The sequence below is a fragment of the Vombatus ursinus genome, unplaced genomic scaffold, assembly GCF_900497805.2.
Source record: "Vombatus ursinus unplaced genomic scaffold, bare-nosed wombat genome assembly UNPS02014818.1, whole genome shotgun sequence".
Lineage (NCBI taxonomy): Eukaryota > Metazoa > Chordata > Mammalia > Diprotodontia > Vombatidae > Vombatus > Vombatus ursinus.
In genome coordinates this window covers 74,022,984-74,038,546 of record NW_020954596.1, presented here as the reverse complement: position 1 = coordinate 74,038,546, position 15,563 = coordinate 74,022,984, and the positions used below count along the sequence as shown (strand labels likewise).

The 15,563-nt window shown below is 35.1% G+C and overlaps 1 protein-coding gene across 1 annotated transcript in view; it reads left to right on the top strand.

Annotated features, from left to right (window-relative positions):
• Nucleotides 1-6,499: 6,499 nt before the first annotated feature.
• Nucleotides 6,500-15,563, top strand: part of TMPRSS11F (transmembrane serine protease 11F) — an 82,185-nt gene continuing 73,121 nt past the window's right edge. The window contains exon 1 of the mRNA XM_027836413.1: nt 6,500-6,622. Coding sequence (XP_027692214.1) covers nt 6,612-6,622 — 11 coding nt within the window. The 5' untranslated portion in view covers nt 6,500-6,611. The remainder of the gene's footprint in view (nt 6,623-15,563) is intronic.

Below are 15,563 nucleotides of genomic sequence, written 5' to 3'. Positions count from 1 at the left end.
TAGCTCATTTCTTATGGATTTCAGAGAAATATCATGTAACAGAAAACACACCAGTATCAAGAAACCTAGATTCTAGTCTTAGCTCTGCACCTAACTAGCTAAGGGATCTAGAGTGAATCCCTCCAAATCTCAAACAAAGATTGTTTATCTTTAAATACAAAAGATGGGACTTCTAACTTCAGAGTTGCCAGACTCTTATGGCTAGGACCCACATCAATAAAATCACAGAGCCACTAGAATCCTACAGCTGATACACATCATTTTATGCTTCCTCACCATATGCCTGAATTTGAAACTCACCCAACACCACTCTAGTCCATTGCTTGCTCCTTTTGGTAGACAGGAGACTAAGTGATCTCTTTGGAAGAGCCTTCCAACATTTTTTTCAGAGTGGTCTCTTTTATTCAGGTATCTTTTTCAGTCATGTATTCTACTCATTCTCTCACATTATAGACTTAAAATAAGACCTATTCAGAGCAGTTCTTTATTTTTTAAAAAGATTAATTAACTTTTTTTAGTTTCCAACATTCTCTTTTATAAAATTTTGAGTTCTCAATTTTTCCCCTCCCTGAAAGAGCTAAGTCTATCAAAGTCGGTCATCACACAATGTTGCTGCTACTGTGTACAATATTCTCCTGGCAGGGCAGCTAGGTGGAGCAGTGGATAGAGCCCCGGCCCTGAAGTCAGGAGGACATGAGTTCAAATACGGCCTCAGACCAAACACTTGACACGTACTAGCTGTGTGACCTTGGGCAAGTCATTTAACCCTGATTGCCTCACCAAAAAAAAAAAAAAAAGAAAACAAAAAAAACAAAAACAAAAACAATACAATATTCTCCTGGTTCTGCTCACTTCACTCAGCATCAGTTCATGTAAATCTTTCCAGATTTTTCTGAAATCCACTTGCTCATCATTTCTTATAAAATAATAGTATTCCATTATGTTCATATACCATAACATGTTCAGTCATTCCCCAATTGATGGGCATCTCCTCAACTTCCAATTCTTTGCCATCACAAAAAAAGCTGCTATAAATATTTTTGTACATGTGGGTTCTTTTCCTATTTTTATGATCTCTTTGGGATACAGACCTAGAAGTGCTATTGCTGGGTATGCACAATTTTATAGCCCTTTGGGCATAGTTCCAAATACAGCAGTTCTTTATTTAGGAGACATTTTAATCCATTATACTTCAGAGATAGTTTACAACTATAAACCCTCTAGCTAATCATTGTGATCAGCTAAATTGTTGCTTTGCCACAATCAGATTTATTAATTGGTAATTAACTCTTACTTCAGTGTATTAATTAAGATCTCATTTTCTAGTTATAAATAAATGCTCACAGTCCTTTAATAAAGTGTATTCTAGGAGCTCTCTAGCCTATTCTTTTCCTTTCTTGCTAACACTACAGAAAGGTTGCATAGGTATTGTTTACTTTCCCTTTAACTTCCTTATTGGTCATAATATTTTGATGTCCTCCCACCCCCCCCACAATAGACACTTTGCCTCACATCCTCATTAAATGGCTGCTTTGAGTATTTATTGAATTTCCACGAATGCTGAGAGCAATGTCACTCAAAAATATAATCTATACAAATCAATGTTTATTTGTGTCAGTACTGAAATTCAGTAGACTAAAATTCATAGCTGGCACTTCCATGCAAATAAACTGGGGGCCAATCTATCATAAGAATTAGTTTGTGGAGTTATTGTGAGATGTATACACACATACATATGTATGTATGTATATACATATTCTTTTTTCTTCTAAGCCAGCACTAAACAGATTCTCAGTAATTAAAGGAAGAACTAGAGAGTACAGAGTGGGCTCAGAGAAGGGCCAAGGAAAACAATGAAAATAATTGGGACTATGGCACTAATTCTGGAAAAGTGAAGGATGAAGATAACATATACAGAGGACAGTGACTAAAAGAAGGTAAGCTCTTTGGAGATGATGATTTATTAAAACCTCCAGTGCCTAGTGAAATGCCTTATATATAGTAGGTGTTTACAAATATTTATTGAACTTAATTGCCTGACTATAATATGCTTTATTTATAGCATAAAAACATTGAATTAAAGCAGAATTTCATTGAATGATAGAGATAGAAGAGTTGTGAATGAGAATGCAGTTCAACCTCTTCATTTTACACATGAAGAAAACATGAACCAGTGAGAATTTAAGGGAGCTAGGAAGAATAGCTGACATACACAGTGCCTTGAATTTTGCAAAGCATTTTGCACACATGATCCCATTTGAGCCTCACAGTAAGACTCTGAAGTCATTACCATTATCCCCCTTTAAGGAGGCCACCAGTGATGGCATATAGTCACACAGCTAGTAATTGCTAGAGGCAAAATATCTAAGTTCAAGCATAGTTCTCTTTCATAACAATGACTTTCATAGTGACAGCTGTAAAATACTGACTTATGGTCCTGAGAGTTGTTGTGAAATCTTTATGGAGATCTCTAAAAATAAGATAGATTTTAATCTGTCATATATAGCTTAAGTGTAGTAGGCTAGATCATATGACTTTTGAAGGCCCTAGTACAAACTATTTGTTTTTGAAGTACAAAAGGAATAGGTACACATAAAATGACTCACTGAAGAGTTCATAAACTTTATAGTCCTTAGATCTGGGGCTTCCTCATTAGAGAGTTTGTTGTTTTTCACTTAGTTCAAGAGATATACTTATTGCTATTACTAGAATTTTTATTTGTAATGATGAAGAACTGAAGATACTTTCATGAATATGAATGTCCTATCTTAATTGTAAGTAAGAATCAAAGACTCAAAACTAAAATTCCATCTTTATATTACAAGTACTTCAATTTTTGAGTTTCAAAATTTCTAGAAGATGAAGTGAATGAAAGAGTTTACATAAAGCAACTATATTTGTACATAAGTATGTAATTTACATATGTACAGCAATTTCATTGCTGTAGACTCAATTTCCACCGTTGTAGGTTATAGCTATCCTTATTATAATGGTTTCATGAGTTGCTGTGGTTAAATTAAAAAAAATCCACCTGACAGCCAAACCTTTGGCATTGAGTCTCTTTGAACTTAGAGTGATCATTGGGTAAAAGAAAATACAGCCCACCACAAGGCTTTGCTGCTTGATAGGACCTAGAAAAGTTTGTGCTCTGTGGGCATGGTCAAGTCCAAGGTTATCTCCATGCCATGATAAGTCACCAGATTTAAGAGTCTTAGTAAAAGAAATTGCTCTGCAATTATTATATAATTACTACATGTTTCTTTTATGGAAATTCTGCATTTCCTCTAATTTTCTAATACTCTTGGAAGTAAAATTCTGGTACTTGTACTAAATTGAAGATGAATTTGACTATGAAGTAGTTAATATAGACTTTACAGTATTTAACATAGAGTTTTATTCCTAGATAGAACCAAGAACCAAGATTCTGTATATATTCTCATGAAACCTGCTCACAAGGCTTTCAGAAAATTCTGTTGTGCACTTCATTTTCAGTTACTGCATCTCTAAAGGACTGAAACATGGAGTATAAAATATAATGATAGAAATAATCTGCTTATCCTGTTGCTCCATTTATTAAGCATATATTATGTATTAACAATATCCTAAGCACTGGGGATACAAATATAATAAAGAAGTTCCCTCACCTCAAGGAGCTTACATTCTAATGGGGTAAGACAAAACATACAGGAGTGCTAGAAGCAGGAAGGAAGAAAGGTACCCTTTAGGGTGCAACCCAGCAAGGCAGGAAAGGAAAAGTTAAGAATTTTTAGAGAGTCAAGGTGAGAGAGAGGTGAAGTATGGCTGAGGGTCCTTCCTAAAATGCAAGCTCCCTGAGAATGAAGATTGCTTCATTCCATTGCTTTGTAGCCCCAGAACCTAATGAAGTGCATGGCACATGGTAGGTGATTAATAAATGCTTGTTCATTAATTTAAAGATGTTTTGATCATTTCTGAGAAAGGAACTATGTAAATATGACATTTATATATTTATTAATTAATTTTTGATGTTTTTCCATAGACTTAAAACTACCAATTAAAGTTATAATATATTGATTTTGAATCCTTGATCTTTCACTTTTTTTTAGGGTTCTCTTTACTTTGATGGTCAATATACCCAGCCTAAAACTGTAACTATATAGTGTGATTTAAAGAGACCATGTGTAGACAATACAAGAGAGTATAAAGAACACTTGTCTATCAACAACAAAAAAGGCACATATAATACATACATGCAAAAAGTGTTCAAAGTGTCATTAACTGTGATTTTTTTAAAAACCTAGAAATAAAGTCTGTACCCAAAAACTGGTGTGATGCTTTGATGAATTATAGTATTTGAAAGTGATAGAATATTATTATTCAGAAACTATGATACATATGAAGCATTCAAACATAAGAAGGTGTGTAAAGTCATATTGAGTGACAAAAGAGGCAAAGGAACACTGTCTACAATATTTACAACTATGTAAATAAAAACAATATAAAAGGAGGCAAGAGGCAAGTCAAAGACAAGTGACAATTCTTATACCAAATAATCCTTCCTTTCTCTTAACAATAAGTACATAACAAAAATGGAAAGTAATGTAGTAAAAATGTGAATAACTTTATAAAAGTTTTAACTTTTTTTAAACTACACTTTGTAGGGATAGCTGTGTTTGTTGGGTGGTATCTCTTTTTATCAAAATAAAAGTCAAATATATTTTTTAAAAGAAAAAAAAAACAGTACTTAGGCTGTTGGAAGACTACATTCTTGTCCTGCATATATGCCCCTACTAGCTGTGTGGGAGGGATTGGAGAAAATGTCTAGTACTCCAACGTGTTGGTTGGAGGACTGCTTATCTCTAAAATAAGTGATTTGTTTTAGATTTCTGAAGCTTTTTTTCTGGCCAGGTGATTATACAAAAATATACAAAAACCAATTATACAAAATATTATTATTATAATTATACAAATTATTATACAAAAATATACAAAAACCAAAATCAATAAGGAAGCTATGAAAAATAGGACAGGAAGTCTTTTCTTGTTGGGAAATGATTCATGAGACAGGTTTCCCCTTTATTCACTGGTTGGAATAAATGCAGTAAACCTTATTAAGCCTGAGAAATTTCCAGTAGCCCTAACCAGAATGTTAAAGCAGGAAGGAACTTTAGAGATCATCTAATTCTATTCATTTTGTATACAGATATGGAAACCAAGGACAGAGAGGTAAATTGACGCACTGAAAACCACACAGGTATTTAGGGAAATATGTAGGGTAAGAAAAGAATCTTATGACATCCTAACCAGTGCTTTTTTTCTTTTCTTTTTTTTTTGTGAGGCAGGTTTTCATTCTTTCCCTGGGCTATATCTATTTTTAGGGAAGGGCAGAGTTAGAAATTGAGGGATAGGAGAATTTATACATATATACACAGCATACATAGAGGGAAGGATAAGTACTAAAACATCAAAAAGAATACAAACTTCTCTTAATAAACATTACAAAATAAAGGTAATTGAATCAAAGTCTGATGAAACACAAAATACTCTGGAGGCCCAAGGTAGCAACAACATGACATTCCAGAATAATTCAAAAGAAATTAAAACCTTAAAACACAAGTCAGAAGAAAATAAATATCAGCATGCATGACCTACACTGGAGAAATAATTAATAGAGTAGAAAAACTTGAATCCCCATTGAAAAGCTTCTCCAAAGAAGCAAAAGAGAAAACAAAAGATTTAGAACACATATATAAAAGTGAAGGGCAATCTGGAAGAAAAGAAACAAAAGGCAAAAATGCTTTAACAATGTTCTCTACATAAGCAATCCTTAATCTTGACAGAAAATACAGGGACAACATAAGGATCAAAGGACTCTGAGAAGAACATGAGAAATTAAAAAAAAAAAAACCTGGAAATCACATTTTCAGGAAAAGAACAAGAAAACTACTCAGGAGTTCTGAATTCAGATTTAAGGCAACAACCTGAAGTGGCTAGCCCAATGTCATAATGCTATTTAGCTACAGAGACAAGACAAGAAACCAAGTGTTTTGACCCAGATCAAGTGCTTTTTCCACTTCATCAGGATGCTTGAGTTCACTCAAAGTTCAAATAATTTAAGGGCTTAATGAATATGTCTAATGTATGACATTTAGCCACTTTTTATGGGTAATATCAAACCTTTTTAATTATAAAAGTCCCAATGGACAAAATACAAACAAATACCCCTCAAGTAAAAATCTTTAAGTGTGTTGCTTTTATTTCAAGTGGTCTTGAAAAAGATGAGGTCATACCTCAAACCTCGGTTCCCTAAAAGAAAGAATTATTACCAGGAGTTAACTACATACTTACCTACACGCAATGCTTAAAAGTTCCCTTTTCAAGTATTTGTCATTGTTTACATATTTGTTTGGAATTGATTGGCACATTGAAATTCCTCCTCCCTTGCGAAAATGTTCATGTCTCTTATCAACCTATATCAAGGCTGCAGTCACTGAAACTGGTCAGACTGGTTTTTGTCTTTATTGCCAGTGACTTCATTGTTCATCTTCATCCAGCCTTCAAAGCCTCGACTGTGTCCTGAGATGATACAGATCAGATGGTGACAGAAGAGAAGGTGCCCAGCTCCTGGGTACATGATGTACGCGTAAGTACTTTGTCATCTTTGCTAAAGTTTATCAATGATGGTAAGGCTGTAGTAGGTGCCAAAAGCAAAGATGGATCAGAAAGTCTTTTCTTGTTGGAAATTGATTCGTGAGACAGGTTTCTTTTTTATGTTACAATATTTTAGGTTGAATTTTTTTAAAGAGATACTTTGGACTGGTCTCATTGGATGAATTATATTTGTGTATTTCTAATAGAAATAGGTATGTAATATAAATAAGTTCTATTTTATATTCTTAGCATCCAGGAAAGAATTATTTTTACTTACTTTTAATCTTGTCTTTTAATTTAATCTCTATTGGTACTTTGCTGTTAATATGAAGTTTTATACTTTCAATAGATTCTACTTATTGAGTATAGGAAGTTTCATTATATTCCACTTTTAAGAGTCACATTTTTTCTAAGAAAAAGAGAAACACTGGAAAAGAGAACATTATGATTCATGTTAGTATGAAAAAATAAAAAAGGATAGTCACTATATTTCATTGTAAGTTAAAGGATTTAAAGTTAAAAACCTTCTTTGAATGTAAATAATTGGTAAATGGCAAAAATATAGAATCTGAATATAAATTTTCATGGTAAAGATAATTCCCAAATAAAAAATTAGTTGATAAAGTTGACACAGTACTACATTTCTCATTGTGGTTATTACTCACTGATTTCCTTCCTCCCCAACTACCTTTATTTAACTACATTGTCTTGATTCCCTTTATATTTGTTCTATATATACTTAGATAGTATTAGAATATAAGCTCCATTAGAGTAGGAATTGTTTCATTCTTTGTATTTATTTCTTTAGCAATTAGCACTGTGCTTGGCAATTATTAGGCATTTAATAACTGCTTATTGATTGACTGATTACTATTACTTTACAAACTAAGAAACATGTTCTAATCTTGGTTCCTTACTATTAATGTGACCTTGGGAAAGTTGCTTCACCTCTATGAGCTTCATTTTCTAAAATGAGAGGGTCAGAATCTAAGGCTTCTTTCAGTTGTATATACTATGACAGTTGTCAATATTACATGAGACTGATTTTCTTTTGGCACTAAGTTACATAGTTATGGAGGCACATTAGCTCTTAAGGACACCAGGGCTATGACATTTGCCATAGAGTTCAAATTTAGTCAGGAAGAAAAAAAGCAAAATACTTTCAGCTCTCCAAATGTCTTAGAAAACTAAAAGAATGAACATCCAAGCATAAATAAGTAACTTCTTCTCAAGAAGTTACTAAGTGGGCACTTAGATAGAAGAGAGAAAACTATATTCTTTGTCTGAGTCTACTTTCATTTGCTTATTTTATAATTAAGATAGCTTATTAGGATAAATTTTAAATGTTAGAAAATATATTTCTTACTTAATAAAAATGTTCTAGAGAAAATATAATTAGCTTCAAACAAAGCAGACAGAAATTAAATAGAAATACAAATAAAATACAAAGGGAACATTGTGGCAACCACCAATTCAGTTCAAAGAATCACAGTCATCTTTGGAGGGGCAGGGGGAGCTTCCTGCTTATTATTTTCCTAAAGAAGCCAAAAGGAATCTTATTTCTAATTAATGTCTCTTCTAATATACTTTCTGTCTGCTCATGTTCTCTTTCTTTATCTCTGAAGGTCTTATTGTACATAGAGCCTAGAGATTCAAACAATCTCTCCCTTGAATGTTTGTCAATTTTTAGTGTCAATATTCTCAGAGTATCTCTATTCACACTGCTATTGCCCTCATGTAGTCATAATCTCAAAGATATTGAAGCAAGTAGACATGGGGTAGTGGGTAAGAGAATGCTAGATGAGCACTTAGTCAGATGCTAATTCAAATTCTACCTCTGCCACTTAATAACAGTGTAACTATAGGCAAAACTCTCTGAACTTTAGTTTTCTCATCTCTAAAATGGAGATAGTAATACTTATATTAATACCTCACAGAGTTGTCATTAGGTTCAAGTGAGATAATCTATATAAACTATGCTGCAAATCTTAAAATGCTATATACATATCAGCTATTATTATTATCGAGTGCAACTTAAAACATGCCTGTTATTCAAGGCCCTTAAGAATCTAGACCTTTCCTACCAGCTGGATCTCATATTACTTTCCTGCACACATTTTTCATTCCTGTCACAATATGCTCACTATTCCCTGCCCTACCCTTCTCCAAAAGTACAATGCTTTTATGTTTCTTTGTCTTTGGTTATATCATCATCCCTTTTGCCAAGAATGGCCTATTTCTTTTTCTATTTCTGAAGTCCTATGCAAAAACTATACCAAATACTATCATCTCTAAAAAGCCTTCTCTGCCATCCAGTCATTAATATTTTTTGCCATAAAACCTCATATATCACATTGTTTTCTGTCTCTAATGCACTTGTCATGTAAATTGTGTATTTTTGTAGATATCTGTGTAATTATAACTTTAGCCAACTTTAAGGTCCTTGAAGGCAATGGTAGTGTACTATCTGAATACCCTATCTACCCCAGAGCTTACCAGAGTGCTCTGCACACAGTAGATCCTTAGTAATGTTTGCCATATTGCACTGACAATCGTGTTTTGTTATTATCTGGGTCTTGGAAGACTGGTCAAAGCAAATGAGCTCTATTGAGGAATCAGACATGGTGGGGCTTGGGGTGCAGCGTAGGCTGAACTATCTAGTAAAAATTCTTTCACAGAGGAATCTTGTTCAAAGGTAAATAAATGAGATGTCATTCATTTCCATATAATTATGTGGTCTTTTAAAACTCAACATGACTATCATTAATCACTACTCCCTACTCTTTTTCCAATATTTGATAGATATGGAAGGTACTCTTTCAGGCCACTGAGGGCCTGGAGTAGTAATATACTACACTAAATAACTTCATCGTAACTCTCATTAGAAAAGTGACAGATTAAATGACACCCTAATGACTAGAAAGGGACAATTCACTACTTTCTAACTTACTACTCAGGGAGACTATTCAAAGGCTTTAAAAATATATTCATAAATGATTCCAAGTAGTGTAAGCACAATAATATCAATTGTATTTATCAACTGGAAGAGTCGAGAGTTAAACATGACAAAGATCAAAGACAGAATGAATATAACAATTAAAGGGTAAATCATAGAATCACAGACTCATCTAGGCCAACTCTCTGATTTTCCACAATACAAATTAAGATTATTAGGATACTTCCTCATTTATACAGTTTAGTCAATAGATCTTGATAAGAAAAGACCTTATTATGAAAGGTTTTAAAGAGGTGGAGTTGGCTGTTTAGATAACTTGAGATCTATTAAACAATTGAACACAAGGACATTATTTGTCCAACAGTCATGTTGTTTTATAAATTAAATTATATTTGGATGATCAATTATTGAGTTAATGTTTGGATGATTGAGTGTTCTACTTTTTCTTGATCTTAAAAACATTTTCAAATCCTTTCTATTTCTTCCCCATTTTTACAGAGGTTTGCTTTCCTTCTGGACCTCTGTTTCTATTATTCTTTTAAGGTGTCCAGTCATAATACATAGTCAATTCTTGTCTTCAAGCAGATCATCTAGATTTTTGTTGGCAAATCTTGCTTTAAAATATGCATGAGTATAGTTTACCATCTTCCTTAATTAAGCCTTTTTGTTGATAGCAATACATCTTCACTGACTCTTTGCAGTAGGAGTTGGGAAAGAGCATTAAAACCAACAAACAATCTTAGTCAAAGAATAATAGGATTTCAGAGCCCTAAGAGATTTCAGAGACTAATTAGTTCAAACTGTAATATGACAGACTAGAGCTGGTGTATAATTTGTGGCTTGCCATTTTTCTCTGGACATGGCTAAGTGGAAATAGAAGCCTTTGTGGGCATGGAATTCATAACTCTGACCCAATAATCTTAATTTGTGCTGTGGAAAATCAGGGGGTTGATTGCATGATAAAGAAGTTGTGTAGTAGCGAAAAGAGCAGTGAATTTAGAATCAGAAGATGTAGGGCTCAAGCTCTGCATATAGCTGTCATATGTTTTGAGCAACCTCTCTGGGGTTTAATTTTCTTTATTTGTAAAATGAGGGTATTCCCTTTCCTACAGTGCTATTGTGAGGATCAAATCACAGAATAACTACAAAATATTCTGTAAACCTACAAATAATACATAAATACCTTCTACTAACACTACTATGACCACCACCACCACCACCACCACCACCACCACCACCACTACCACCACCACTACTCCTACTCCTATTTCTACTTCTACTACTTATTATTACTATCAATAGTTCTTTTTTTGTTGTTGTTTTTGAAGGATAGAAGTGGTCCTGGGACAAGTCACTATCCTGCTGCTATTCTTTTATATTTAATGTTCTGAGAATCATTGCATAGGTGGATTAAAAAGTAATTTTTGCAGCTGATTAACATTAAGAAATGAGTTCATCTTCTGAGTGCACTGAAAGAATCTTTGATACAAATTTGGCAGCATAAAGGATAAATGGATGATTGAATGAATGAAAAGTATTTATTAAGCACTTAATATGTAGAAAATGCCTGGGAAAAAATAGAAAAGTAAGCTACTTCCTGAGCAGCTTACATTCTAATAGATTAAACCAACACACAGAGGAGATTTCAGCTACAAATCAAATGAAAAGGTCCATTGGACCTTAGGGTTCAATAGCAAAGCAGATGGTAATTATTCATTACTTACTTCATTAATGTATTTTCAATTGATAAAATCAAATCCATTTCTGATGCTGAGCCAATAGACATTGACAAGGATATGTGCCTCATCTGGTTTCCACATGATTCTGATTTTTCTGTATTTTGAAAGCTTTTCATTCCATATAGCTTGGAGACTCTGAGTATTTGGCATAGTGACATGTGCCGGCCATGCCCTGCACTCTCCTCCTATAAGGAGCAGGCTGCCAGAGTCAAACTACTTACCAGTCTTCAGAGCCTGCCCGGATAAACACACAGAGACGAGCCGACCAGAAGGTGCCAACACCCAAGCTTTATTCAGAGACCATCACAGCAAGGCCAAGCAGGAAGGCCATAGCAAGAGAGCAGGAGCAAAGAGAGAGCGAGCTCCGATCCCTACTGTTCCTTAAGTACCTACTTAGCCCCTCCTCCTCAGCCTGCCTACTAGTCATTGATTGTAGGGTCAGATACTGGAAGGGGATGTCTGAGTTTAGCGCACTAAGGGAGAGGAAGTGACGCAGGAGGCTAGGACCGGATACAGGAAGGAGGTGTCTGGGATTAGTGCATAGACAAAGGGAGAGTCCGTGACCCAGGAAGTCAGGAAGGACACAGGAAGGAGGTGTCTGGGGTTGATGTTGCACTTAGGGAGGGGACTAAGCAAAGGGAACTCGTCCTCTGCCATCCCACTCCCACGTGGCACAGCCCCCTGCCTCAGGAGCATGTGCTCCAGCTACTTCCTTGTATTCTGTTCCTTCCCCAGCTTATCACATCTCCACATAGCACTGCCCACTGCCTCAGGAGTGTGAGCTCCAGTTATTTCCTAATACCCAGTTCCTACCCCATCTTGCCACAATCCTCACTTGGCAGTAGCCAACATCAGACAATCCCTCACAGTGACATCTCTTTAAAACATTGTTTATAAGTTTTTATGGATCAATGTTATGTCTGGATGATTGTGGGCAACAGTTCAGTTTGTGATAATTCTCTAGTTCCAACTTAGTTTATCAGTTGAGTTTTCAAAGTTATTGGTGTTTGAAAGATTTGACAACAATCCATGAAAGATAATGAGCTTCTGATATATGTGTGTGTGTGTGTATATATATATATATATATACATATTTTTTTTTTTTTCCTAGCTACCAGATCATAGTTTGTCAAGCATTTGGTTGGACTAATTTTTTTTTTTTTGCAACTTTCACTGAATGATATTTTGCACATTTTCTACAGTTTCTTTGCACAATTTGTACTGATCATTAAGTCTCCGCTGCTTAAAATTAACCCTTCTTTCATTTCTGGTGGTAATTACCTACTATTGAATTACCGTAATAAACTCTTCCATGTCCATAAAGTAATCTATATGACCCAGCTATTTGTTACAGGCTTCTCTGGCAAGTTTGTCAATAGTGCTGCCTGAGTCAGCTAGTCAGTAAACATTTGTTAAGCACCTACTATGTGTCAGGCACTGTGCTAAACAATGGGGATACAAAAAAAGGCAAAAGACAGTCACTGTTCTGGAGGAGTTCAGTCTAATGGGGGAGAAAATATGTAAACAAATATATTCAAATAAGCTATATACAGGATAAATTGGAAATAATTGATACAGGGAAAGCAAAGGCTTCATGTAGAAGATTTGATTTTAGTTGGAACTTGAAGGAACTATGACTTAGAGATGTGGGGGGAAAGCATTCCAGGTATGAGGGATAGCCAGGGGGAAAACGGTTACCATGTGCTCTGTGGATGTCTCTCAATATTAATGAAATACTCAGCTATTGTATCACCTGACATATATCAAATGAAGACAACATTAAAAAACCTTTAGAAATGCCTACAATTGTTCATGCAGATTTTATATGGAATATAGATTTTGTTTCATAAAATGGGGCAAAATAACTCTGCAGCCTCTATGTATCAGTAGATGAGATAACGCAGAATAAGTTAGTAGGGACAAGCATCTAAAAACAGTAAAACATTTCAATTACATCATCATTGTAAGACTACGTATACAAGAAGCAGTTGCTGAAAAATTCATCAGTCACTTGTTTGCCCTACAACTTATAAAGCAACTACTTTGACTGTTCTCATCTGCTCCATGTTCACTACAACTAGATTAAAGAATTATTCTTTATCCAGTCAATGTAGGTGGGAGATTAGTGTAAAATGCATAAGATGAACACACACAAGGGACATATGTTAGGACGTCCAGTGCAATATTACAGTGTACAGTCCTAAGAGAACAAGTGTTTTTAGGTTCTGTATACTTTTCCACACAATATAACCCATAATCAGGTTAGGTCTTTAGACCTTGAGGAAGTTGTAGAGACTAGAGTTTGAGGCACTGCATGCAAGTCATGGGCTGCCTGATTCTAGGGTACCATGTGTTATGTCAGTGCTTGAATACTTTAGGGCTGATAGGTGCTTTCTGTTGGCAGTGTGTGATTGGGTGCTTTGGAAATGACAAAGCAAGATTGCCTGGTTGACTCCTGAGCAAAAAGGGCTGATACCTCAAAGAATCTTTGAAAAAAGGGAGTGATGGGGCAGCTAGATGGTACAGTGGATAGCTCAATGGCCCTGGAGTGAGGAGGACCTGAGTTCAAATCCAGCCTCAGAAACTTGACACTTCTTAGCTGTGTGACCCTGGGCAAGTCACTTAACCTCAACTGTCTCACCAAAAAAAAAAAAAAAAAAAAAAAAAAAGGGAGTGATTCCGCCTTTGCCTTGCTTCTTTCTTGGACTTAACATGTGACACATAATGCATCCAGTAAGGGTTGAGATGAGGGGGATGCTTTTCTCCCCCTCTCCAGCAGAAATATCAAAACGTGACCATATGCCAGCTAAAGTACAAGCCTTGACTAAAACAGCCTGAATATGATCTGGGGGCCTCTGTCTGCTGAGTTGGTTCTTTCTTGAATATAGGATCCAATCAATTCATCAATATTTATTAAGCAATAGAGCCAGGCACTATATAAATCAAATAGGCAAAAGCTCTTTGTAAACTAGAACTCATTAGATTGCAAATTGCCTTCAAGAATCCTACAAACTAATGGGAGGAGTTTACAACCCAGAGCAAAGGGGCACCTTAGTGAAAAGAGAAAAGGTACAAAGCCTCTGGCCCTGGGGTCCAGTACTAATTTTAATTAGTACATAGGGTTTGGCACATTAATACAGCTTCTTCTCTGCAGCTTTACCAGTAATTATTTTTCCTCTAGGTCAGAGCATGCTATCCCCATTATTTTCCTATTTTCTCCCTTCTCCTTCCTGTTATCCACTCATCCCCTTATAATCACTTTGCTCCTTTGACCACCCCTCCCTTCTCTTCATCTTCAGCCCCAGGCTAACTTTATTATGGCTATTTTTAAATTTGACAAGACAAAGGAAAGATGTTACTGTCTTTCTGTGAGATCCTACTCTCCTCACTGTTGACTCTTTTCCTGGTACCATCATTTAAGGAATGATGTCAGCAATGCCTCGACTCACTCAAGGTTGGACTCACTTTCTGGACCTTTCCCCCTCCTCTTTAAAATATGTCTTACTTCTTATTTCTTATGCCTTACTTTCCCCTACTCTTTTCCCTTGCCCCATACTCTGCTTTCCTATTTCTATTATCTTTCCTCAATAAAATGTAAGATTCTTAAAGGTAGGGACTGTCTTGTTTGTTTGTATTTGTGCTTAGCACAGTGCCTGATACATACTAACTACTTAAACAATATGTGTATGTACGTCTATATGTATGAATTCTCCCCCTCCTACATATCCCCTTTCCTCTAGCTCCTCTTTCTCCTTTTCCCCTTTCACTGTGTTCTAGATTTCTTTGTTTTTGCTTTCTTAATTATTATCCCTGTCTTTGATTTCTTTCATGTTTTTTTGTTCTTTGTCTTGCCTCTATTAATATCGTTTTGTCTTACTCCTTTATTTTCTATATTTTCTTTTTTATCATATTTTGTTTCAATATTTTTCATTTTTGTTTTGTTTTCTTATTATTTGACTTCTTTTTCTTATCTCTCTACCCTGCTCCCCTTTCATTCGTTTTTCTCCTCTTCCACTTTTTCTCCCTCTTCTTTCTTGGAGGAGAAACATGAAACTTGAGGCCAGAGATGTACTAATGAATATTTAGTAACCCACTTTCTGGGGAAAAAAGTTAGTTAGACAAATATTTAAGTTTACTCTGCATTATTAAAATTTTCTCCATCACTTTCTTAAGTCTAGACAAGCAACAAAACAATAAATCAAGCCCTGATTGATAATATTTGCTGATTTTCAAGGTAT